General features: G+C 35.1%; 2 protein-coding genes across 6 annotated transcripts in view; both read right to left on the reverse strand.

The window, feature by feature from the left end:
• Positions 1–8,081, reverse strand: part of LOC110450891 — an 11,897-nt gene extending 3,816 nt beyond the window's left edge. Inside the window, exons 1-5 of one of the 2 annotated variants that reach the window (XM_021498672.1) lie at positions 7,788–8,081; positions 3,504–3,627; positions 2,629–2,869; positions 1,448–1,789; positions 21–505 (exon numbers count right to left, since the gene is read on the reverse strand). In XM_021498672.1, the coding sequence (XP_021354347.1) occupies positions 459–505; positions 1,448–1,789; positions 2,629–2,869; positions 3,504–3,627; positions 7,788–7,792 (759 nt within the window). In that variant the 5' untranslated portion in view covers positions 7,793–8,081 and the 3' untranslated portion in view covers positions 21–458. Of the gene's footprint in view, positions 1–20; positions 506–1,447; positions 1,790–2,628; positions 2,870–3,503; positions 3,628–7,787 lie in introns of those variants that run through there. The other variant, XM_021498671.1, reaches the window with a different exon arrangement.
• Positions 1–26,103, reverse strand: part of LOC110450887 — a 48,628-nt gene that overhangs the window by 19,591 nt on the left and 2,934 nt on the right. For 3 of the 4 annotated variants that reach the window (XM_021498661.1, XM_021498662.1, XM_021498666.1), the window contains exon 3: positions 25,636–25,689. In XM_021498661.1, coding sequence (XP_021354336.1) covers positions 25,636–25,689 — 54 coding nt within the window. Of the gene's footprint in view, positions 1–15,091; positions 18,423–20,237; positions 20,580–21,962; positions 22,204–22,905; positions 23,027–25,635; positions 25,690–26,103 lie in introns of those variants that run through there. The other variant, XM_021498665.1, reaches the window with a different exon arrangement.

Here is a 26,103-nt window from a genome sequence, read left to right on the forward strand (position 1 = left end):
AAAAAAGTACAGAATAATGATGACAAGCTCGTGAACACATCTTGTCATACCACTCGATACTCTTGAGGTATACACATCGCTTTCCGCTATTTATTGTCAATTTGAATCTCTTGCAATCATGATACGGCTGACAGAAATTCAGAGACAGTGCTATTTGTCTAACCGGCATAATCGCATATGTACTACCACTGAAACCGCTAATGTTAAGGAGGCAATCATATTCGCCAACTTCACGCCAAAACTGTAAGGAACCGATTGCACGAGCTCAGTCGCGTGGGTCGTATGGCTTGGTTTGCCCAAACAACGATTTCCAATGAGGCAATGGGGAAAATTCTTTTTCACCGTCCCGGTTCACTCTTTTTTGTCCGGACGGTCGACGTCGTCGTGGGGAACGCTTCGCCGACGCTTGAGAGGAATAGGTTTGGAAGTGGCTCGGTTATAGTCTAGGGACGGATATCTCACGGAGTAAAGTCATCGTGGATTGTGGTAGCCGGGAATTTAACCGCTGTAACAAAGAAGAATAAAATCTTCCGTCCGGTTGCAGTTCCTTTTGTGCAACAACATCACCAAATTTTCCACCATGATAATGCCCGGCCCCATGCACCCAAAGTTTGTCGTGACTTTCTCACAAACCATAACATTTACCCACTAGACTGGCCGCCCTATAGTTAACATTTTCCCTAATTGAACATTTGTTGGACGAACTTGATAAGAGGGTAAGGAAGCGTCGGAATGTCCCCGATACTCTCGACCAACTAAGGACTTTCTTGTTGAAAGAGCGGAACAATATCCCAATGAGAAGGATAAATGCACTGATGAACTCCATGCACAAGAGATCAGGGCTGTGCCAGATGACAAATCAATCGGTCTCACTCTGTGATATTGGGGGGTACTGTCAAATGTGCTCCATTATTTTGTTCATTAAAGATTTTTCTTTATACTTATATGAAGAAAATATTGTACATAACATTCAAATACTTAACATTAAATCACTTCAAATGTTTACTCTGTGTTTTCTGATCTTTTCAGTATATATATTTAAATGAAATACAACATAAAAAAACTGTTGCTTGAAAAATACCATATATTCACTAATAATATATGATATGGAAAGTTAAAATAGCATAATTTTATGCAAATAAATGGCAAAACTATGTGATAAAGTTGAGAAATGAAAGAGTAAACACTTAAGAGTTAAGATAAAACCGACATTGTTAAGTGTGCATCATTTAAAAAATGTGATCAAATGTGAATACAGGCTATTTGGAATAAATAGTTCCACAAACCTTTAGTCATGATAATTGGTTAGGGATATCTCGGATTCCTCACAATTATACATCCTATGCACTACCAACTGGGTCAACAAGATTAATATAAGTTGATATAACATGTTATTTAATAATTGAAGTAAATTAAATAAAGTCTTATTTAAGCAAAACGAACATACCTTTGGCTTCAGTTACATTGCTCACAAACAGACTCGCAAGTAGCTTTGCTCTTGTTGTAAATATCTCCTTCTGAAGTGTAAGCCCGATATTTTCATAGCCTGGCTCTGCTTCTAGTACTTCGCCGCTTAGGCACGAAGCTAATTTCACAACCACTTCTTTCACCGTTTGAAGGTTGTACTTTTCGATCCAGAGTAGGTATGTGACAATTCGAGATGGGGGTATGTATATATCTACCTCGGAGACAGACTCCATGCGTTGTCGGATGACTTCTACAAATTCTGTGATCATTTTTTCTGACCGATATTCATCTGCTAAGGGAAGCACTGTATCGAGTGTTTTATCTGTGAATACGAAAGAATGCATTTGCATATTTCATGTGTGTAACATGTAGAGAGAAATAACATTCTAAACGGTAACGACAAAATCCATTTTATGATTTCCTTTCCCCCCAGTTATGGGTGTTCGTTTAATAAGGAGCCCCGTACCACTGCCAAACACTGTAAATAAGTTTTTGAAAATGTTTTTTTTCGAGCATGACTAGAGATTTGAAAAATCATTTCCGAAAAAAAAGTATACCTCGTGGAACTTTAATGAGTAATAAGAGATGAATAAACAAAATATCAATAATTCAACAACAGTTGAATGAGTGTAAAACGATAAGAGGAGTTTGACTGGGATTCGAACCCTGGACTTCAGATTCCTATACAATCGCTTGAACTAAAAATGTCCATGGTCAATTAAACTGTGCTTCAGTTATGTCTTAACGAAAGTTAAGGGGAGGTAACTGTATATAAGGGAAAATACTGCAGTGAGACAGGGATCCTTAAGTACAGACATCTTCGCCTGGCAAGTATATATGAAAAATATGATATATTCTTTCCTTCACTACTATTCTGACAAAGTGTAACACTCGGAAACCCGAATGCAGGAGATTAGTTTCGATTCGGTTTGAATCTGACAAATATCAAATATACGCATGATTACGTAAACAGCGTGATTAAGTATCCTTTAATATCAGTGCATGTAATAGTTTTCTCTCGTGTAGATGATTTTTAGTAGCAAAATGAGACCAAACTGTTGATCCAGCTAGCTGCAGATCCGCTGGGTCTTCTGAAAGAACTTGACCTGAATTTAATCTATTTCTGTTAACCAATCAGATATATGTATGCTTCATAATTACCTGTAACATTGTCAGCAAAATTGGGAAGAAGACATTTTAGGAATGTGACCATATCATCATATGTTTTCCCAGGGAATTTCAGCTCCCTTTTCGTGTCGTCAGTGCATTCGTCTTTTTGACACTCTTTCTTAAGCCAAGCCTCAAAAATAGGTGAAGCAGATTCCAGTAAAGTTTTGTTTACATGAAGATGTTCATCCTCAATTACAAGAACCACATTGTTTGGCAGGATGCCTGGATCAATCTAAGCAAGAAAGGGTTTACAAGAAATATTACTTGACACATCAAAAGAGCCGTCTTGCATTGAATAATATTGAAAGCTTTGAGCAATTATTCTGGCAACCCATTGCATATATGCCTTCTTCCGATTGTTTATATTGAAGGGCTATTTTTCAGGGTTATTGACTATAAAATGAGAATATACGTATACTTCAGCAGTTGCGCCTCTTTAACCAAAGCCACTAGGTTATAGAGCAATGATTTGCAGAATCTTACAAAGAACAAGTAACAAGTTATATGATTGCTGTGTTATGGAATGTTTTAACATCGATATGATCTGAAAAGATCTTATATTGATTTGGTTTTGTATATGTTTATTACATTATGACACAAAACAATCAATACTCAATACAGTATATGTATTAATTGTATAACGTCATAATGTTGTAACCGAAACATTTAAATCAATTGCCTGAAGATGGCAGTTTGACTTCAAAACGTTATTTACCGTGTTGATGTTCAATTTGTATGTCTACAGATATATAAATAAATATATCTTTCAAACCAGTGAAATGTCACCATTTTCCCAATATGATATCGATTGATTAAATGATATGTTTAAGCGTCCTGTTACTTTGGGTTCACGTTTTATTCCTCACCTTCCTGTGCTGCTTTGGAGAAAGTGGTACATCATCTTTATCGTTATTCGACTCCTCGTCTGATTTCTCGTCATGATCACATGGGGCATTGAGGTTTGGAATTATAACATCGTCTTCCTGAAGTCTGTAGTGATTATAAAAGTTATCAGTTTTCCTGTTTTTCCCACTTAGACACAAGCCAAGTCTGACAGTATTTCTATGATTGCAACCTGAATTGAGACAATTCCTTGCGGCAATGTAAATCCACATATACATTCACTTTCGATTTGTCACTTACATTCCTAGTATGATGGTAGCCGATATGATAACACAACACATCATAAAAAATAAAGTTATATTCAAAACTGAAACCTTATTTCGCACGGAGAATGTATTTATCTTTCTTTGTGTCACAACAAATATTTAATAACCGGCTGCTAAATCGAAATATATTTTAGCTTAACAGATCCCATTCGGTTTTTATATACACCAAAATGATTAGATAGTTACTTAGTATTTTATTTTTTTTAGGCATTTTTGCTATTAGATCGACGAACGATGCTTAGTACCCTGGACGATTTTGCATTAAACTTTTAAGTTCAATTTGTCAAACCTTTGGCACAACAATGCTTTATTTCAATCAAAACTTAGACCATAGCACTGTTTGGATACCAAAAAGCATCCATTTTTTCAACGGAAGACTATCGGATGCTCACGTTTTCAATGAATGATTTAATGAAATTGGTGCTTAGATTCTGCTATGTCTGTGACAGAATCCATTTAAGCGCTACTCCAATACCGCATCATCATCATCATCATCATCATCATCATCATCATCATCAATAACACCGCTAATATGTCGTACAAATACTCATGTACTTGTACATATATAGTTGAATATTAAACATAGTCGCCGATGTAACGACACACGATAATAATAAATTGATCATGACTGATCCCGGACGAGTTTGCTAGTGCGGTTCTCATAGTTTCCATCTCAATCAGAGTCAACTGATCATTGACTCCAACTGTTAGAAAATATGATGCCCGAGACGAGAATGTGTTTGTATCTTTTCTGAAAGTCATTCAAATATTATTTAGTGTTAAGTAAGATAAATAACAAAAGCAACTAAGCACGTATTAACAGAAGTGATTAAGTCTAGTGTTGTATTTTTACTCAAGCGTATCATAAACAGTTTATTTCATATTTGGCAATGTGTAAATTAAAGAAATTGAAGTCCTCGTTCATAAACCACGTACTTTCACTTTCGTTTTGATTTCCGGGATACCATTAATCGGGCTATGTGTATTGGTTGTTTGCCAATCTCTTATTCGGTGAGATTAACGAAAAATACCCGATACCACAAAGTATGCAGGTGGAACACGAATGCTACTTATGCTAAGGAAACATTAAACTACCGGTAACAGATCAGACGGCGACATACAGACCTACTATACGAATACATTTGTATATCAACCCCACTTTAAACCATTTGCCAATGTACGTCTATACCGAGAAAGATTGTCGACGGGTAAGAATTGACAGGCAGTAGATACAATACTGGGACAATACTTGTTATCTTCTTTATCAACTCCGGCCCACACAGGATAACAAAGACTGCACATATATGTGCATTCCATGCAGAACCGGGTTTTTACTTTTGCTTTGGGGTCAGGGGAGAAGATACAAATTTGCTGTCCACATTGCCACATTTGTGATTAAGATTTGTTTGTTTCCACTCCCTTATTCCTTCGTTTGTATGGTATCTCCCAATGTACTAGAATGGCTTTAACTTCTGTAAGAACGTTAATTTCTGTAATCCCAAACAAACAAACAAACAAACAAACAGATGTGTACATTATGTACACGTTTTCCAATTCTGTTGATCAAGTGTATATTGAAGAAGTATATTGAAGTCCACGTACATAAAACATGAACTTTCACTTTTGTGTTGATTTCCAGGATGCCCTAAATCGTGCTAAGTGTATTGGATGTTTGCAAATCTTTAATTCGTTAAGGAATAAAGAATGCAACAATAAGTGTAACAGGGAATTACATGGACTATAACTAGAGGGAGGGTTATGTAAATACTACATCCAAACACATGCATGATGTTTGTTTAAGTGCTCACCAACTGAACCTCTATCAAGTTACGAAATACTTACGGCATTGTATCGCCGTATCCGTTGCCAACAAGAAACATGTGATCCTGTTATGTACATGCACAGTATAAGGAATGGGAATGTTTGTACATGACTAATACAAATAACACTATATCATTCCAATGACCAGAATAGCCCCAGTATTTAGTCAAAATAAAAAGACATTTAACAGATTACAGATATAATGAAATGTTCATCCCGTAAAATATTTAGCGAAACAGAATTGTACACTTTATAAATTAGTATCAGTGATAGATATAAATACATAATATTGTCATAAATAATATAATATTATATTGTCTTATACTGTGTAAAACGAAACAGAAAATATATTGATTGTTACTTCCAACACGAACACCGAGATTTAGTGTATAGTTTGCAGCTACATAGACAATTGATGGGTGACCACTAAATCATCGTTGTACAAATTCGATATCAATTATGAGATAAGGAGTTGATCGCGTTTACATAGTGTATGGATTAACTGAATATACAGTTTTATTTGTGTAACAAGAGCATTTATCACTGTAGTGATATGTTTACGTAGTGAAATGCCTGTAGTTTTTGTTTCTACTATTTTCATTTATGTATTTAGCTATTTAATTATTTTATCTTTTGTCCTGTTCACATAGAATAAGATTATATGGCGAATGTTATCTGACCAGCATTCAGGTGATCAAATGGCGCAATTGATAGCGCATTCGTTTTTCATCAAAGACGGCCGGGGATCGATTACCTGTCAGACGTAAAATGTACGGGGCGACCTGCTCGACCATGTGGGTTTCCGGACCAACAATAATGATTTCAGATTTTTAGCGCGCTTCCATCTGGGCCAACAAGAATAAGTTATATTATCATAATTATTATAATCCGCGGTTCTTATATACCGCTTTATGCCAACCTAGGTCGTAGATCGTCTCACAAATTATTTTCCGTGGTTATTAGGCCTTTGCAACCAGCCAATATCTTTCGCAACTCCTTGGAGAGCATACAGCCGGCGCTGCCACTTAGGCGCTAACAGCTAGCATTTAACAATTCCATCACTGCACAACAATGTACTCATTTACAGCTGATTAGACTGGAACAGGAGAAGTAAAGTATGTTGCTCAAAAATACAACAAAGTGTCCTGACGCGACTCGAACTCGCAACCCTTCAGTCACGAGCCTGGCGTCCTACCACCAGACTACAGTGCCTTTTAATATAAGTTCGGGCTAGTACAGGTATGATATATCGAACGTGAGTGTTTATTTGTTTGCAAGTCCTTCATCGAGTTAATATTTCTTCGGCTTTGTGTTGATGAAAAAGAAAAAATATGCTATCCCCATTTAAACATTTGTAATCAAGATTTGTCTTTTTTCACTTCATCATTCTTTCGTTTCGGTGGTATCTCCCAATGCACTAGCCTTCGTATATTGAAGAAGTTGATAAGTCCTCGTACATTACATTACATTACATTTACTTACACGTTTATTTTGAGATCGGGGATGCCCTAAATCGGGCTATGCGTATTTGTTGTTTGCAAATCCTTTAGTCGATGATTTTAAAGTGTGACACCCGACACCGCAAGGTATGCATTAGAGAACCAATTTAACGCTACGATTAACATGTAAACGAGCTATTTAAACAAAGCATTAATATACCGATAACAGATCAGACGGCGACATACGGACCCACTGTACGAACACATTTGTATGTAAACTCTAATTTAAGCACTTTGTCAATGTACGTCTATACCGAGAAAAATTGTCGACGGGTTAGACTTTACAGGCAGAAGATCATCTTTATCAACTCCGGCCCACACAGGGCAGCAAAGAATGCACATATCTATGCCTCCCGTGCAGAACCGTGTTTTTACTTCTGCTTTGGGGTCAGTAAAGAAGGAAAAACTGCTGTCCCTGTTGCAACAATAGAAACCAAGAATTGTTTTTGTGTTCACTTCCTTGCTTTGCACTAGCCTTTGTGTGACTTTAGCTGTTGGGATAACGTTAAAATATGTAACCCACAATAAACAAACAAACAAAAATGAATATGAACTACATTGGTTAACTAGATAGACGGTTATACAAACACTTCATACAGACACATATGTTAAGTTTGTTAAATAGCTCATCAACACATATGTCCTGTTACGAAATACTTACGCCATTGTGGTGTCGTTTTGTTGTCAACAAGGAACATGTGACCTTGCTATACACATGCGTAGTATAAGGAATTGGCCTACACATATTGAGCATATCTTCGTATATGACTAAAACAAATAACACTACATCCAGTCAATGACCAGAAGAACCACAGTGATTTGTTAACATATAATGACATTGTACCAGATGAAAGATATTATGAAAGGAATATAAAAGCTATTAAAGCCATGTTGGTCTCTGTGGAGTATTACATATAGATAGATATATCACGTAATATATCTATAGCGGCACAGACTATGTACACTTTAAAATTTAGTAGAAGTGATATATAGTATAACAAGTTATCACATTTTATGTAAAGCGAAACAGAAAACAATTTGCACCTTCATATACCAAATGATAGGGAATCGTGCAATTCTGATTTTTTCAAATTTAATTAACAATTATGAGATAAAGAGAAGTTCGCGTCTACGTGGTGTATAATTTAATTGAATATATAGAGGATATCTGACTTAATTTATTAAGTTGTTATCCACAGAAAATAAAAAAGAAATAACTAATTTGGTCAAACATGTAAGAATCGCTAGTAGAAAACAACAAAAATGAACTGAATTAAGTCATTTGTATCTAGTGTTTGTCAGTCATAAATGAATATGTCCTTATCATCAAATATTATTCATTTATTAATAACATTATTTTAATCAGTGCAAGATATCTCTATACACTTCTAGGAGTAAGTGGGGAAGTGGTGTGTATGTGTGTTGTTGTTTAATTGTTTACTTTATGTTGCACTGTATATATGCACAACTGATGAGCTGTAAAGCTTAAGGAAATGAATGAAGTTTAACTTGAACTTGGACTTCAGTAATGCTTAATTTTTCTCACTCGTGTGGCTAATATTTTCATATATTTCATGAGTGCGCAACACGAGTGAAAGAGATCAAAATATTAGCCACACGAGTGAAATATATTTGGTATTACTGAAGACTCTGTTCGAGTTTCTATTTCTTACATTTTTTTTACGAAAAACGACCCCGGAACGCGAAGCGACATATCAAGCTGAAAATATTTGATCTCGATCTTTTTTACCACTTGCATGGTTAGAAAAACCGGTACCTATCAGATCAGATATCCTCTATATATTCAATTAACTTATACCCTACGTGTTTAGACAACATCTAAATTTCGACCAATCAGAGGCCTCCCTTTTAGTTAACATTGCACCTGATTTTTTTGAAACTGTTACCATCCCTGAAAACCCCTATGCACCAATTCTGGGCAGAATCAGACAACATTTAAATTTCGACCAATCAGAGGGTCAAATTTCGTTACCATGGCAACTGAGTTGTTCGAAACTGTTACCATTGTGTTTGGCATCGCTAAAAATCCTTATGTACTTATTTTGAACAGAATCAGACAACTTCTTAACTTCGACCAATCAGAGGCCTCCATTTCGTTATCATGGTAAGTGAGCTTTTCGGAACTGTTACCATTGTGTTCGGCATCACTAAAAACCCTTATGTACCGATTCCGGGGAAAATCAGACAACATCTATATTTGGACCAATCAGAATCCAGTATATGGTGGCCATTTTGTCAAATTAGAAAACAAATGTCGCAGTTAAGTTTGCAATGCCATATTGCACATACATACTACATACAAACTAAATCGAACTACAACGGAGCTTCGACCAATCAGAAACCAGTATATGGCATCCATTTTGTTTAATTAGAAAACGATGTCATAATTGTGTTTGCGGTACCATCATACACCTACATGCCAAATTTGGAATGCATTGGAAAATATATGTAAAACATGTAAAATGGGATAGGTGACATTGGCTAACCTTAGCGAACACAAATTTTCAATTCCCAAAAATTTCAGAAATTCATAGCGGCCATCTTGGACTTCCGGTCGAGATAAAAATAGCTTGTTGCACACATAGAACCCCTAATGAGTATATGTGTGTAGTTTCATGATTATACACCCAGTAGTTTCTGAATTGGCCTACACATATTGCGCATATCTTTGTTTATGACTAAAACAAATAACACTACATCCAATCAATGACCAGAAGAACCATTTGTTAACATAGAATGACATTGTACCAGAGGAAAGATATTATGAAAGGAATATAAAACCCATTAAAGCCATGTTGGTTTCTGTGGAGTATAACATATAGATAGATATATCAAGTAATATATCTATAGCGACACAGACTATGTACACTTTAAAATTTAGTAGAAGTGATATGTATTATAACATTATATGTAAAACGAAACAGAAAATACTTTAATTATCACTTTCCAAAATGAAAACGGAGATTTAGTGTTAAATTTGCACCTTCATATACCAATTGATAGGGAATCGTGCAATTCTGATTTTCAAAAATTTAATTAACAATGATGAGATAAAGAGAAGTTCGCGTCTACGTAGGGTATAAGTTAATTGAATATATAGAGGATATCTGACTTAATTTATTAAGTTGTTATCCATAGAAAATATTTTTTTTTAAACTAATTTGGCCAAACATGTAAGAATCGCTAGTAGAAAACAACAAAAATGAACTGAATTAAGTCATTTGTGTCTAGTGTTTGTCAGTCATAAATGAATATGTCCTTATCATCAAATATTATTCATTTATTAATAACATTATTTTAATCAGTGCAAGATATCTCTATACACTTCTAGGAGTAGGTGCGGAAGTGGTGTGTATGTGTGTTGTTGTTTAATTGTTTACTTTATGTTGCACTGTATATATGCACAACTGATGAGCTGTAAAGCGTAAGGAAATATATGAACTTTAACTTGAACTTGGACTTCAGTAATACTTAATTTTTCTCACTCGTGTGGCTAATATTTTCATATATTTCATGAGTGCACAACACGAGTGAAAGAGATCAAAATATTAGCCACACGAGTGAAATATATTTGGTATTACTGAAGACTCTGTTCGAGTTTCTATTTCTGACATTTTTTTTTTACGAAATTAAATAAGATATTCCAAATGACTATCATCATGCAATTATTTAAGTCCCGTCATATCAAATCAGATCATTACACATTGCTGATAAGAGCCGAATATAAAATGGCGGAGAGTTGGAAAATATAGAGTTGTTGTGCTATCACTTAGCCTCATCAATACCATCTATGTAAGTAATACTTAATCACTATCACTATCAGAGATGACCCCGTAATCACCTGTATGTGCGTTACTTTCAGAAAGGCTAAAATAATCAGGTCAAGGACAGTTGACAGATTACCAGCCTTAAATTGATTGTTTGGGTTGAATGTACTATCAACAGCTAAGGTCATTTAAGGATGTGCCTCAATGTGTGTTATGTGAGCGTGCATGTTGGTATGTGTGCTAAAGGGAAAGTATGTGGGTATACGTGCCACCTTGTGATAGCGCAGATCTGATTCCGACTATGTAGTGCTATCTCACTGAAATACCAAGCCGAAGGCACTCAGCACAGCATTCCGCTCGGCCTTGAGGGAATCAGGTAAATTGTTACGGAATGTACCAGTATGATAAACTTTGGATCACTGTATTTTATAATCTGTATTATTTGTATTATAATATGTACAAGTTAATACTGTTCACGTACATATTTTAACAATGTGTTAGTATTATCTCTTTTGTCGCTTTAAGATTCCGCTTAATTATAATTACGCTGATTAATTATTTTGCATATTGTTTTCTATTGAGCATATTGTGAGCTAATTTATTTATGCTAGATTTAATCCGCTCAATTCTAGAAAACGCTTAGATTTGAGTCCGCTAAAATCAGTACTTTTACAGTATAATATTTCAAACAGTAGGTACAATTCACTATTTCTCACGATAGTAAATTGCTATGCGCTGTACTACTTATCAATGTTGTAATTAATTCGCTAGACAGATACACGAAGTAAATTTGATGGGGTGGCTCTTGATATTGATGAGCAAGACAACAGATTAGAATTAGAACTTTATAACACTAAATTAGATAGGCCTGACTCATTAAAAAGGCCATTGCTACCGATATGAAAGTACAAAAGAGATTAGCACTGCTCTCGGAAAATAACACTGAGAAATTCGTTCAGAAAAAAAGACCCTAACCAAATAACATAAATGACATTCGTGTGAAACAAAAAAAGTGAAATGCGAGAAGCATCGAATTTCTATCGTTGCGTTGTGTTCCATTTTTTGAAAAAAAGGCTTCAGAAAAATTAAGTACGCGAGTTGCAAAGGTTTCGAAACAAAACAAAGAGGCTTGAAACAAGATTATTGTTTTCTGTGATCATGATGTGTATGTATTGTTTATAACCGTGAGGAGGCTTTCATTGACTCAGCCAAGGTGCACCATTCCTTTTGTATAGAGCATTTATATACAATTCAACATCCTTAAAAAAACTTTTTACGGAAAATACGAAACAAGGTACAATAGTTCATTTACTTATGCCGTCTTTATAAACACTCTCGGATTTTAACGTACTATAGTCTTCGTTTGTATTTTCTAAAACTAGCCAGAATAATAATTTGTGCTGGTACATATGTGCATGAAATGATATTATTTTGAAAATGTGATATTGACCGAGGCGAACCTCACATTTAAGGTTCATATCACATCTTATTATTTAGCTATATAATATATTACATTCGTATGTCTTTTCTGGCCGAGCAAACCAAACTCGGCCTATATTGATAAAATTACCACAACTCGGCCAAAATTATTTTGGTCGACTTTTTCCCGATATTGGCCGACTTTCAATTCGACCAATATGAAAAATGCACCAAATCGAGCGTGCACTTCATTTGGAATTTATCGTGGTTTTTGGTTCTTTTTTACGTACCGTCCCGTGTCAACACAAACAACAACAATGGACGTGATGTAGGAGTCGCTGATCAAGAGGACAGATGATCAACATGCAAAAAGTGGGGAGGGTATGTTAGGGGTATTTATTGAAGACAGGTAGGATGTTCTATCCGAAATTGTTTCTACGGATAAAGAACTGACATTAACTCATGAGGAAATTGAAAATTCGAAGAATGTCAACATTGTTCCCCCAGCAGCAGACGACAGTGACGCTCGGGCTAACATCAGTAGATTTGTTGATGTCTGGGTTTGGAAAAGTATGAAATAAAATTGTTTTACTTTTTTATTCTTGAACTATTGTTTAAATTTATGTATTCCAAATATTCACTGTTAATTAATAAAAGGGTCATAAATCAGCTGATATCATATTAGCCCAGTTATTAGGCCTTGGTCTGTGATATTGGCCCGAGGTCGAAGTCACATACCTCGTCCTAATAACTGGGTCAATATGATATCAGCTGAATAATAACACTATATTATTCACTGGCAAAATTGTCAAGAATTTTATGAGATAACACCACAGTGGACATTATTGAATTCTTATAAAGTATATTGTTTTTGACCAAGGCCATGGTCATTTATTTATGTAACCTGAAATAAGAGTAATCATAGCTATTCATATATGTTAAGTGAAATAGGTGTAATCATAGCTATTCATATATGTTACGTCAAATAGGTGTAATCATAGCTATTCATATATGTTACGCAAAATAGGTGTAGCTATTTATAGGTGTTTGGTTCGGTTTGTTTGTGTTTTACGTCCTAATATTTACATTTGTGTTGCAGTGCCTCTAGTTAACAGTACCAACTGAAAATGTTTGCATGATTCAATAAAAGCAAGTGTGTAGTGATAGTAACAGTACTACATGTACCGTTACATGACCCCCCCCCTCCCAAACACACAGACAGACACAAACAAATCAAAACAAAACGAGATTGTTTATCAACGGTTAAGATACACGTAAATACATTTTAATAATCCTTTTTGTGATACTATCAACAAGAAATTACCATTTTTAAAGAAATTTAAGTCCGCGTACTCAAAGTCTAAAATACGTCGTGTGCTAGGCCTTACTCAAGCCACACACATTTATAAGAACCCCTGTGATCCAGCCAATATGTCTGACAGCGACGCCGCAGGCTTGTCCCTAAAATATGGAATGACTGGTGTTTGAATCAAGGCACATCATCTTTATGTCGAGCCACCGAAGCGTATCCTATAACAGGTCCTTTTCAACGGAACAGAATCCGCAAGTGGCGAAGCAGGTGAAATCGTCCCGGCTAGTCGACAAGTCCCCTCATCGACAGTAACACATGCCGAAGGCTCAAACGATGAGCTAGTCTTGTTGACACAGTCAATCGACACAAGAAATCAGCCAACATCATCTTTTAGGTCGTCATCTGGTTTCTTAGGAAACTCCCCATTTCACAGATTCACAGATTCACTTTCTATCTTGTTGAAAGCGTAGCCGATGCACAACGGTTTTTTAATGGTCAGCTATCTCCGCCAACACGGAATAAATTTCTAACTTTTTGCAACTAAAATATTTGATAGGGTATTTTTGTTTTAAATTAAAATCTACTTTCAATTTTTAGGCTAATCAATGCTTGATAAACATGCTAGTTCTATACATTAAATCATTTAATTGCTCAACTGTTCGTCAACGTTGACAACTCATCATCTTTCCCACGAAAAAGGCTGTTCAATTAATGTTGTTTTCATGACGGTGTTTTGCTTTTTAACGTGAAAAAAAGACATTTTTTTCTTAATTTCAAATAATAAAAGTTGATGTAATAGAACGTAAATATAAGGTTTGAAATGCATCACGCTAACGCGCAAAATGGATTATGTTTGAACGGAACTGTGTTGCATACCCTCATAAATGTTAAAAAGATGCATTTCAAACCTTAATTAAAAGGTTCGGTCGTTTAAGAACGTGCCAGGTTTTGATGGTGGAGGAAAGCCATAGTTTCCGGAGAAAACCCACCGACCAACGGCCTGTACCTGGCGACTGGCCCACGTAGGTCCAACCCCTTTGGCCACCGCGGGCCCTTTTGGTATAGGTGTAGTCACGAAGTTCTTTTTTTTTGTTCTGAAATAGGTGTAATCACGAATAAGGTGTTATTGTCGATGTGTCAGTTTCACATAGCATAAGAAAAAAAACTCTTGTTCTTTCCTATGCCTATTTCAAGACGAAACCGACCAATAATATTCCAACCAGTAAGACGTAACATCACACATATGCTGACGTAACAAATATAAATCGTAGTCAATTTTCATTCAAATTCACGACAATAATCGCTTAAACTTCCTGGGATCACGAGTTATTCCTGAGCAATTTCGGAAAATGTTTCCACTGGATTTTTTTTTATTGGGAAAGTCGACCCTCACTAATTTTTATTTTTGAAGTATGAAATACATGAAATCAATATTTATGACAAATCCTTTTTATTGAACGTAATTACAAGTATTGACATATGTACAATGTAAAAGCTATCGAATTCATAAAGCATTTTGTGGTTACATTTTATGTAATACGAGCCCTATTATTATATTTGCTAATAAAAAATGTTAAACAAGACAAAGTTTATTATGAAACAAAATACAAGTAACAGTATTTACACAAATTGTTTGCTATGAATACTATATTACATATGTGGTGTGAATTTATTACAGCGTACCATACTGTTGTATGTTTAAAACGACAGTATACTTTTCTATTGAAACCGACATCAAATTACTAGGTCTGACTTATTTCATAAACGAACAACTCTGGTCAAACCGTTCCAATCGTTTGAATCGCGATAAACGAAAGCGGCCTAGAATAATACATACAAAACCCAGTAAACATTTTTTTTAGCGCTGGCATGTTTTGAAACATCCTCTACAGGAGCATGGAAGGAAGCAGTCACTCCACATGTGTATCTAGATTTATTACATTTTACCAGTTGAATATCATGAATTATCCATTTGATAAAAACTAACATCTTCATTGCACTTCACTGAAATGTTACATCCTCACATGTGATGATATCACTTTTAATATTGTCCAATCAGCATGGTCCTTTTTATTGATTGCGTAGATTTTCAGTTTCTAGTTCAGGTGAAGCGACGGTAGAATTAGTAGTTGATTTGGTATTTATGTTACTAAACAATCGATATTATTTTTGTTTCTTAATCAAACCAGATAATAAAATTGCGCTTTGTCTTATGTTCAATCGTGACGTCATTAAAATCTGGCGTCAAATAGTATGCTACTAATTCCTGCACCTTTTGATGCAGCAAAATTTTCGTGGTATCAAATGGAATAAATAATGAACAAAAAATGTTTTCCTTTTTAATACCATTTATACTTCACGAGTATGTCAGAATATATCCTCTCTATATTACGGCACGATTAAGCCCTAGCAAAACTGATACATCAACAAAGGACTATAGATCATATCAAATGAGTGGGAAGTGATTAATATATCATGATCATTGTTTTTACTAACTAATCACTTCAACTCACTTTACACAACACTCTATGTTGTTACAAATTGGGTTGTTGTTACAAATTGGGACGCAACAGAGCTATGAACAAGGAAACGAAAAGTCCATATTTGATTTTTTTTTTTTTTTTAAGTGCAATGTTAAACTACAATTAAGCAACACGCCCATACTGATATTGAAGTATGAATTATTTCTTTAAAAAAATCCATAATTGATAAAGCTCTTCTCTCACCTCTTTGTATACAAACTACAGGTGTCTCATGTAGAACACTGATGTGGGATAACTTTATCCGACAAAGTTGCACTTAATGACCCCGGTTAGGAGCTACCCACGTATGGGAAACCAGTGATCCTAGTTCTGGAACAAGTATAGTTTAAATATTGACTAGTGCGTGCGTGAAATCAACGTTTGCGTTCAATGTGTTCAGTACTAAATCGGCTGATGTTTCGAAACGTGAAGACATTTCGATATGATACCTCACGTCATTAAATTGACATTTCTGTTCGTTGAAGAATATCTACTACCACAATATAGTAAGTATCTGACCACACGGATATAAACAAAATTTAAACAAACTTGCCTAGGTTCTGACACCAATTAAATTATATACCCACGGGTACACTTTCCATATCACTTACACCTACATACTGTTCCCGACGTGCTATCACTTACTGAGAGTGAGATTATCACACTCAGTCAATGGACGTTTTAACGGTTGTTCGACTGTGGCATCATAAGACATTGCTGTCATCTGATAATGACGCTATAATAGTAAAACGCAATGGATTCACTCATGTGGGATTACTAGAATGTTCCATACCGTTGGATATGAGATAGGAGGATGAAAGTCTCGAGGCTTTGCCGATGACCAGATATTAAAGAATCTTACGCTGATGGTTGAGATTTTTCTGTGTTACTCCATAAAAGGGAGTTATTATTTTTCTCCCACATTAAATACAAATGGTAATTTTATGAAATGCAAATGTTGATTTCCTAATTTCCAGCAGATCGGAACGAACGTAATCTGCTATTGTTGATTTGACGTAATTGCATCGTTATCTCTGTCTTATAAGAGAGAATTAAAGAATTTATCACCCCCTTGGAGGTGTGATCGTGGAATTTTTTATCGAGGGTTGACATTCCCCCACCTCACCCTCAAGGGGGTGAATGATTCTTTTTCTCTTAATCTGTGTATCAGATGCATATTGTAGTGTTAACGTTTCAGGCTAAATTCAGGGTTGACGTGACGTTGATGCATTGTTGACGTGGCGTCATTGTATGTTTGACGTGACGTCTTACCATTGTTTTGAATAGGGGAACCCCCGTCTCAATTCTAGGGAGTGAAAAGGATATCTCACACTGGGCATAAGTGTGGATACACCTGTCCAGGGTAAGAGCAAAGTATATCTTACAACGGCAAATGTGTGTATACACCTGTACAGGGTAAGAGCAAGTATATCTTACAACGGCAAGTGTGTGTATACACCTGTACAGGGTAAGAGCAAGTATATCTTACAACGGCAAGTGTGTGTATTCACCTGTACAGGGTAAGAGCAAAGTATATCTTACAACGGCAAGTGTGGATATACCTGTCCAGGGTAAGAGCAAAGTATATCTTACAACGGCAAGTGTTTGTATACACCTGTATAGGGTAAGAGAGAGGCGTGCACCATATAAATGCTAAGTATAAGACACGTGTTTCTTACATATCAAGAGTCGGGAGAAACACTTCGTTTATAGTTACAATCAAACAAACAGACCAACGCATCATGATATAGTCACTTCATCATAAGACGTAAATGTTTTATGATTTGAGTACCTGATGCGAATATTTTATATGTATACAGTCTGTATACAAATGTTTAAATTCACGATTTAAAGCAAATTCCAAGCAAGTGTCGTTCTTTACTAGCACGTGCATTATCAGTTATGTTTCGAATAATGTACTGATCAAAGATTATTGGAAATATCCACCGTAAGTATGCAGTTACTTTAATAGTTACAAGCTTTGCTTTAGATTTACGAGAGTTTGAATTTATCACGTAAATATTTACATGCGTCATTAGCACCAATCGATGGTTTGTACTGCGACTTGTACGCAATCGAGGAAAAGTCAATACGTTCCAAATATTCATGCGCTGGGACGCTCCACCGTTTACTTGAAAAAGCATTGTCTGGTAGTGTTGATAATGCTAGATAGACTTTCACAATTTCTACTACATTTCTTTTCCATGCAGTCATATAGCACGTAGAGAGAGGGATTTGGAATTCTTTCATTTTTCCTGCAATAGCAAAAACAACCACAAAATAACTTACTAAATATAATTGAAAGGAAATACAATCAACATGAAAATATAAAGGGTAATTCAAACAACATCATACCTTGATTTAACAATGAACATCTTAACTAGTACTTTCTTAACGCAAAAAGGTACATTCATTGGTGCATTTGTCGCTAACATTACCGTGCCGCAAAGTAATAAAGTTCATAAACTTATAAGAATATAGGTATGCAAATATTAAACTTCCAAAGACTTACATATATGTAAAGTATAAATGTAGAAAGCTTTATCCCGACTGCTACATATCTCATCGCGCTGAGGGTTGAAGCCATGTTTACGTTATTATCATGCATAAGCGAATTCATGATATGTCACAGGAGTGGAATCCAACGTATTGGTGATTATTTGTTCGACAGGGTCAGGGGTACTGTTCACGCAATAAACGTGCTTTCAACTTATTTATTTAGATCTATTACGTCACGTGGTATGCTAAACGACCCTTTAATTTAAGACTTACATATATGTAAAGTATAAATGTAGAAAGCTTTATCCCGACTGCTACATATCTCATCGCGCTGAGGGTTGAAGCCATGTTTACGTTATTATCATGCATAAGCGAATTCATGATATGTCACAGGAGTGGAATCCAACGTATTGGTGATTATTTGTTCGACAGGGTCAGGGGTACTGTTCACGCAATAAACGTGCTTTCAACTTATTTATTTAGATCTATTACGTCACGTGGTATGCTAAACGACCCTTTAATTTAAGACTTACATATATGTAAAGTATAAATGTAGAAAGCTTTATCCCGACTGCTACATATCTCATCGCGCTGAGGGTTGAAGCCATGTTTACGTTATTATCATGCATAAGCGAATTCATGATATGTCACAGGAGTGGAATCCAACGTATTGGTGATTATTTGTTCGACAGGGTCAGGGGTACTGTTCACGCAATAAACGTGCTTTCAACTTATTTATTTAGATCTATTACGTCGCGTGGTATGCTAAACGACCCTTTAATTTATAAATGAAGTAGTATTAACAAATAAAAACGTGTGATAGCATGCCAGGATGTGACAAGAAATATCGTCCTTATAAAAATGCCCATTGGAGTATGTGTGACATTATACACACTAAATCTTTATGGCAAGTAAGAAAACAAAATGTATTTCCTTTTTGTTTTATAACTTTGAAATAAGTGTGGTACATGTAGGAACGGGAAAAGTAATACAAATATTGCTGTTAGACAAATAGGAACTGCCGGTTTTAACAAGCTGTTATCCAGCTGATAAGAGCGAGGGTTAGCGGCCCTGGATCTTTAATGGTCACATAGTATTACGACTTAAGATTTTTTTTTTTTTTTTATCATGACAGAAATTAAGATTTCATAAACTGACACATACCGAGCTGAAAAATTTACTGACGAGCAGAAACTATCTATCCAGTGCACCCCAATACTTCAAACAGATCCTAAAAGATCTTTGTCTAAATGCAGGAAAAACAAAAGAGAATCCTACTGAATCTCGGTCTGGGCTTTATGTAATTTTACACTAAGAATACTGTTGCTAATTTCTATTTTGTTATCTTTTCTTTAAGAACACAATCAAAATGGAATGGGGATTGTCTGGAAGCTTTTTACTGATTCAGATAAAATTAGTGTAAAATTTTGCCTAATCACGTTTGTCGTAAATTTTTAAAGTTATGTTTTAGGTAAAACTATCATGATAAATAATTTCAAACTTGTTATCCCTTTTTTGCGTTTGCCTAGTGAAATATTATCCATCAAATTAAACTGGATATATAGGCTTACTTTCAGCTTCTATTACACTGGACACCATTAGACTCTCAAGTAGCTTGGCTCTGGCATTAGATATATCCCGTTGAAGTCTTTTGCTGATATTTATGTAATCTGGAACTGCCTCAACCTCTTCAGTTGTTAGGAAAGAAGCTAATCTCACAACACATTTTTCAACCGTGTTGAGATTATATTGTTCGATCCAGCGTAGGTATGTGACGACCTGTGATGGTGGTATATATATATCCCTCTCGGAGACAGACCCCACGTGCTTCCGGATGACTTCTTCACATTCTTTGAGCAAGTTTTCTGTCCGATATTCATCTGCTAATGGGAGTACAGTTTCCAGTGTTGCAACTATGAATACACAAGATTTAGCGACAATGATTAGTTTTTTTTTTACTTCGGAAGTCGATGCAATTTGAAGTAGGTTTGGAGCATTTTCCAATAATCCTAGAATGTAACAGCTAGATATTTCTCAATCAAGAGTACGTTGTTCAGAATTGTTTAACCGCACGCTTACTGCATTAAATAATTTTGATCATTATTTTAACGATAACATCTAAACACTGAGTGAACATGCTTTTCCTTCTGCAGAGAGTATGCCCTGTCAATGGAAGGAGTGGGTATGAAAACCAAAACGTTCCTATGCAATCAATGTACTATTGTCACTCTTTTAAATTTAATGCCATAAATGAGAAACGTTGGCCACTTCCTTTTGAAGTTGATGGCTAATTTTCATTAAATTACGTAAAACTTACCATAACTTAAGACAATTTCATAGGCCTTCCTTTACTTTTCTTTAAACATGTCTTCTTGAGTTGGGAGGCATATCATTTAAGTATAAAAAAGCCATACGTGCTTTCATATTTAGAGCTTTACATACTAAATATATGGCAATTATTACACTATGCTCGCCAAGTTTTAAGGTTGATACTTTTTAGTTGTGAAAGAAACAAACATTACTCTCATACGAAAGAAATATAGATACTCTATTTTAATTGATAAATCATACATCATTACTGCTTTAAGATTACCTAGTAGTTTGTCTTTAAAAAACATGTTCAGCCATATTTGCAACATTTTAACATGCAGATAGAGTGGCGAAAACAATGTTTCATCGTCATAATGGAAAGTGTTTCATGATGCAAACCATATTCGTGAGAGAATCTTAAGATCATAAAATACATTTAACCTCCAAATGGCAGTGTAAACATGATGTCCATTTTGTCCCAAAAACCTTAAAAGGACACTATTGTGATTTGGTATAAGCTCGTTAAAAAGTTTAATAAAAAAACAGCACAATTACGGGTCTATCTATTATTTTACAAGCTGAAACTAGTAAATGTTCCACCATTTTGGGGCTTTTGCAAATGCTGAATGCTAATACCAAAATCAACAATGTTTAACCCTCATTTAAAGTATTGTTCCATACACATTATTCATAACTTAGAGTTATTCCTGGTGTGCTCAAAATTCATATTTATCTTGCAGAGAGTCTGATTATCAAAGTATTTCACTTCAAACGCTAAAATATGTATATATTTATAAATATTTGAGTTATATTTGTTTTAATCATGTTTTAAGCCACGATTTCATTCCATACGTTTTAAAAAGTTCAAAATGCGTAAAAAATAATTTATTGTTCATATGGTAATACCTGGTTAATTTTGTTAAGTCGTGTTATTACTAAATGAGTATGTTTAAGGTCATATATTCATCATCGTGTTCCATAATTACTTGTAACGTGGTCAGCGAAAATGGGCAGAAGACATTTTAGGAATGTGGCCATGTCATCATATGTTTTCCCAGGGAACTTCAGCTCCCTTTTTGTGTCGTCAGTGCACTCGTCTTGTTGCCATTCTTTCTTTAGCCAAGCATCAAATACAGGTGAAGCTGTTGAGAGTAAATCTTTATTTACATGAAGGTGTATTTCCTCGACCACCAGTGTTACGTCGTTCAGCAGAAAGCCTGGAAAAATCTGAGCAAGAAAGTTGAAGGGAACATCAAAGAAACTATTCAAAGAGCAGTATTGTATCACATGATTTAAAAAAAAGTTTGAACCATAGCAAATATTTTTTTGTCTACCCATGGAGAGACTCTTGAATGATTTAAAGGTTATTCCTTCCATTTGACTATTTCCTCATGGTTTTTTTTCTTCAATACACTTTGTTTAAATGAAAAATGACGATCAAATTGTGTTGGGACCCGTACCTATGTACATTCTTAATTGTCTTATTCGATATTTATATATGACCTTATCTAAACAAAAAGAAGACAAAGGGCAACACTATATACAGTGTGAATCTTAAAGAGACGGGAATACTCAGCGCGATAGTTGTGTCATGGAGTGCATCACATATCAGTTTCATGTGTCTGTCTCTCTGTGTCTGTCTCTCTGTGTCTGTCTCTGTCTCTCTGTGTCTGGCTCTGTCTCTCCGTGTCTGTCTCTGTCTCTCTGTGTCTGTCTCTGTCTCTCTGTGTCTGTCTCTTCCCATGTCTCTGTCTCTATCTTTTTCCTCTCTTTTTTAAGCGATCGTCTACTTACAACACATGCTTAGTCAATTGTACCTTAATTGCTGTCTCTCTGTGTCTGTCTTTTCCCCATGTCTCTGTCTCTCTCGTTTTTTCCTCTCTTTTTTAAGCGATCGTCTACTTACAACACATGCTTAGTCAGTTGTACCTTAATATCTGGCTTTGCAACTGGTTTGATGTCATCTTTAGACTCGATTTCATCTTTAGACTCGATTTCATCTTCAGATTCGTCAGAGTAGCTGTCCGACTCACCATCATCCACACGTTTGCTAGGAAATCGAGCAGAATGAAAATGGAATTAAAATTGCACGATTTAAAATATAATACAACTTACTACATGCATCGGTTATAGTTCAGCACTATATATTTTTACCTTCAAGCAGAACAAAAGGTAACAATGTCAGTGCACCATATGTCCATTTTGCCATAAAGGACTAAAATCAGATGAGGCAGAAGGCGGTTACACTTCTGGAACACCTGGTTATATTCTTCTTGTTCTTCATCAACGGTCTCAATGTAAATCCTTACTTTGGTCATATTTTACCCTACTTTTAACGATCTTGAGATTTAATTAAGGTTTTGCTAGCATTTCAGTATTTTCCTATATTTGTTTTGAAACATGAATGTACGTAGAAAATGAAAAAAGGAGGGTGAACCTGCCAAAAATATCCTTACAAACCAGTTGCAAATTGACATTGCTTATTGACTGCTGCAGATAACTTATTCGCGTAGGAGTATTGTATGTTTTCCGTGCAAAAAATGATATCCTGCTACAATATTATTGAAACCTCGGGGACTTACAGTTCACCAAGCAGAGGCAAGCCCGTTGTGAATTAAATAAGTACTAGTAAGACCTTTTGAAACATGGAATACCTCGATGCTGAAAACCAAACAAATATATGACCAAGAAATGTGTAGAAAAAGAATAATAATAGGAAATCGTCTTCTACTTCATCGATGATACCCGCCGTGTTGCCAACTAATAATGTTCCATAGGTTGACCTCATTATGAAAGATATACAGTTAAGAACACACAAAATGAGTTATGTAAATATTAAAAGACCTAGTAAATATATTCTGAACTAGGTACATGTACCTCCAAACTACATGGATAATTTCAGTGATCTATATGGCATGGTTTTATTTTTACAATATTATTCCAATATACGTTAACTTGTTCTTTCACTTTCGGTTTGTTTCCCACCTTCCCTGTATCATGATAATCGCTATGTCGACAAAATAAGATAAATCGCATTCAGGGCTTATTTCTGAAATTATGTTTAGAGAATAGATCTTTTAAAACACAAAATAATTTAAATACATCAGGTCAGTATAAAATCATATTTTACATAATATGTGCATAGTAAAACCTTATCAAATCAAAATCGAGTCTCTGATATTTAAGCAATGAATGTTTATCGAATGTTGTTATGGTCCTATAACACTAATTACTATTAGGGCTTTATTTATGTAAGTTTGTCAGCAATAGAAATGTTGGTTATAGAACCATAACAATATTTGCTAAAGTATTCATTATGTTCACATTTTCAGATAGTAGTTATGCTTTATTTAGTTATTTCGTACAGTTCTTTGAACAGCAAATAAAGTTTTGACAGCAAAATATTGATGACGTCACAATAGAGTTTGAAGACGTTGCAATAGCAAATGATGCTATAGTCTCACAACATTTGCCTTCGCAATGCATTGCAATGGAAGGATGCAGAGCAAACATAAACATATTCATACATAAACGAGTTACCTCTCTTTGCATTGATTTTAGATTTGTATGCTAGTCATGCCTGTCTATTGTCAATTTCATCCCTATTTTGAAATATTGACCAATCAGAATACAGGACAAAACCGTTTTGTTGATGAATCCACCAGTTTGTCATGTTGAGTTCATCAACAAATAGCACACTTACAGAAATCCGGTGATGATAACCTCGCACGAACATTTGCACGGTCCAGCTACGCGCCTGGTGGAATAAACACAGTAAAATACGTGTATCTTAAATGTTTGCAGGTGACCGAACATATACATGTATCACCACACAAACATTGTAGATTGAGAGATTCGAAATAACAGCTCGTCAGGAACGAGCACTGCTTCCACGATAAAATGTTCGCGTTATTCTTGTGGACGAAATACTTCATTACAACATTAGCATTTTTTTCCTTGAATATCAATATGTGATAATTGCTACCAACACTGAAATAGCCTCTTCTCAAACGCGAAATTAATTACTTAAATATACAGTTACACTTTGCAGTACGGATGAAGTCGAATTCGGAAACGGTCTACACAAGGTATTTTTATGTTTATGCATTGAAAGAGTGTTTTCCACGTCTATAACATTTATGCCAGCATATCGTTATCTTTCAGGCAATATATAGCGTCACCAAATAAGGATTTATTTTGATAAACATTATAACTTCGTAATTCTGATAAGAATAAGTCCAGGATTTTCGGATGCTCTATCAACTACACCCGCCATGTAAATGCAGGTAAAATTGAAACTTACATATTTAAATTGAGAACAAGGGTAAAGAGTGCACTGATAAGCATGATAAAAAACTTCAACCTTAATATCTCAAATAAAATATGGTGTTCTCAACCATAGAATTTGACCATAGTCTTCATCAAAATACATCATTAAATAAATAATATATGTTCAGAGCAACAGCTTCACTTTTCATTCCTCAAGTTATATCACAGTTTTTATATCGTAATGTTTTCTTTTTTCAGCAGCAAAAACGATATTCCGAAGTTATTTTGAGAGATTTAAACAACTTTTCCCGACGAAATGTCTCGGTGGGTTCATTGATACAGAATATGAATATTGCATTACTGCATTATTAATAAGACAAGCAAACAAACCTTTTAACGGGCTTCGGGGAAGGAGTTGACGTTTCTATTTCTGACGTAGCTTTCCTGAAAGATGATGGCAAATCTTAAATCTTACATCATTAAGCGTAGAGTAAGATACAATAAATATTAACATAATATTGAATTTCTGAAATGTCATGATTCGATCTGATGCTTATGTATATAAAAAAAAGCTCACCGGACACGGTGTTTGTGATTTGTGATGGTATGATATAATGTTTTTTTCATTATAGTTGATTTATTGTAGATCAAATAACTTGATGTCGTAAGACATGCACTTTTACTGCGTGTTTGCATTGTTTAACAGGTCCCTGGTTTGAGGCTCACTTTCACTGTGTGTTTGTATTGTTTAACAGGTCCCTGGTTTGAGGCTATACTTGCGTTGATATCAGAAGCTTCAACATTATTTCTTATGCCATACCATAGTTTTAATATAAAAAAATAATAATTTGTTAACAG

Source organism: Mizuhopecten yessoensis, unplaced genomic scaffold, assembly GCF_002113885.1.
Source record: "Mizuhopecten yessoensis strain PY_sf001 unplaced genomic scaffold, ASM211388v2 scaffold5547, whole genome shotgun sequence".
NCBI classification, from domain to species: Eukaryota; Metazoa; Mollusca; class Bivalvia; order Pectinida; family Pectinidae; genus Mizuhopecten; species Mizuhopecten yessoensis.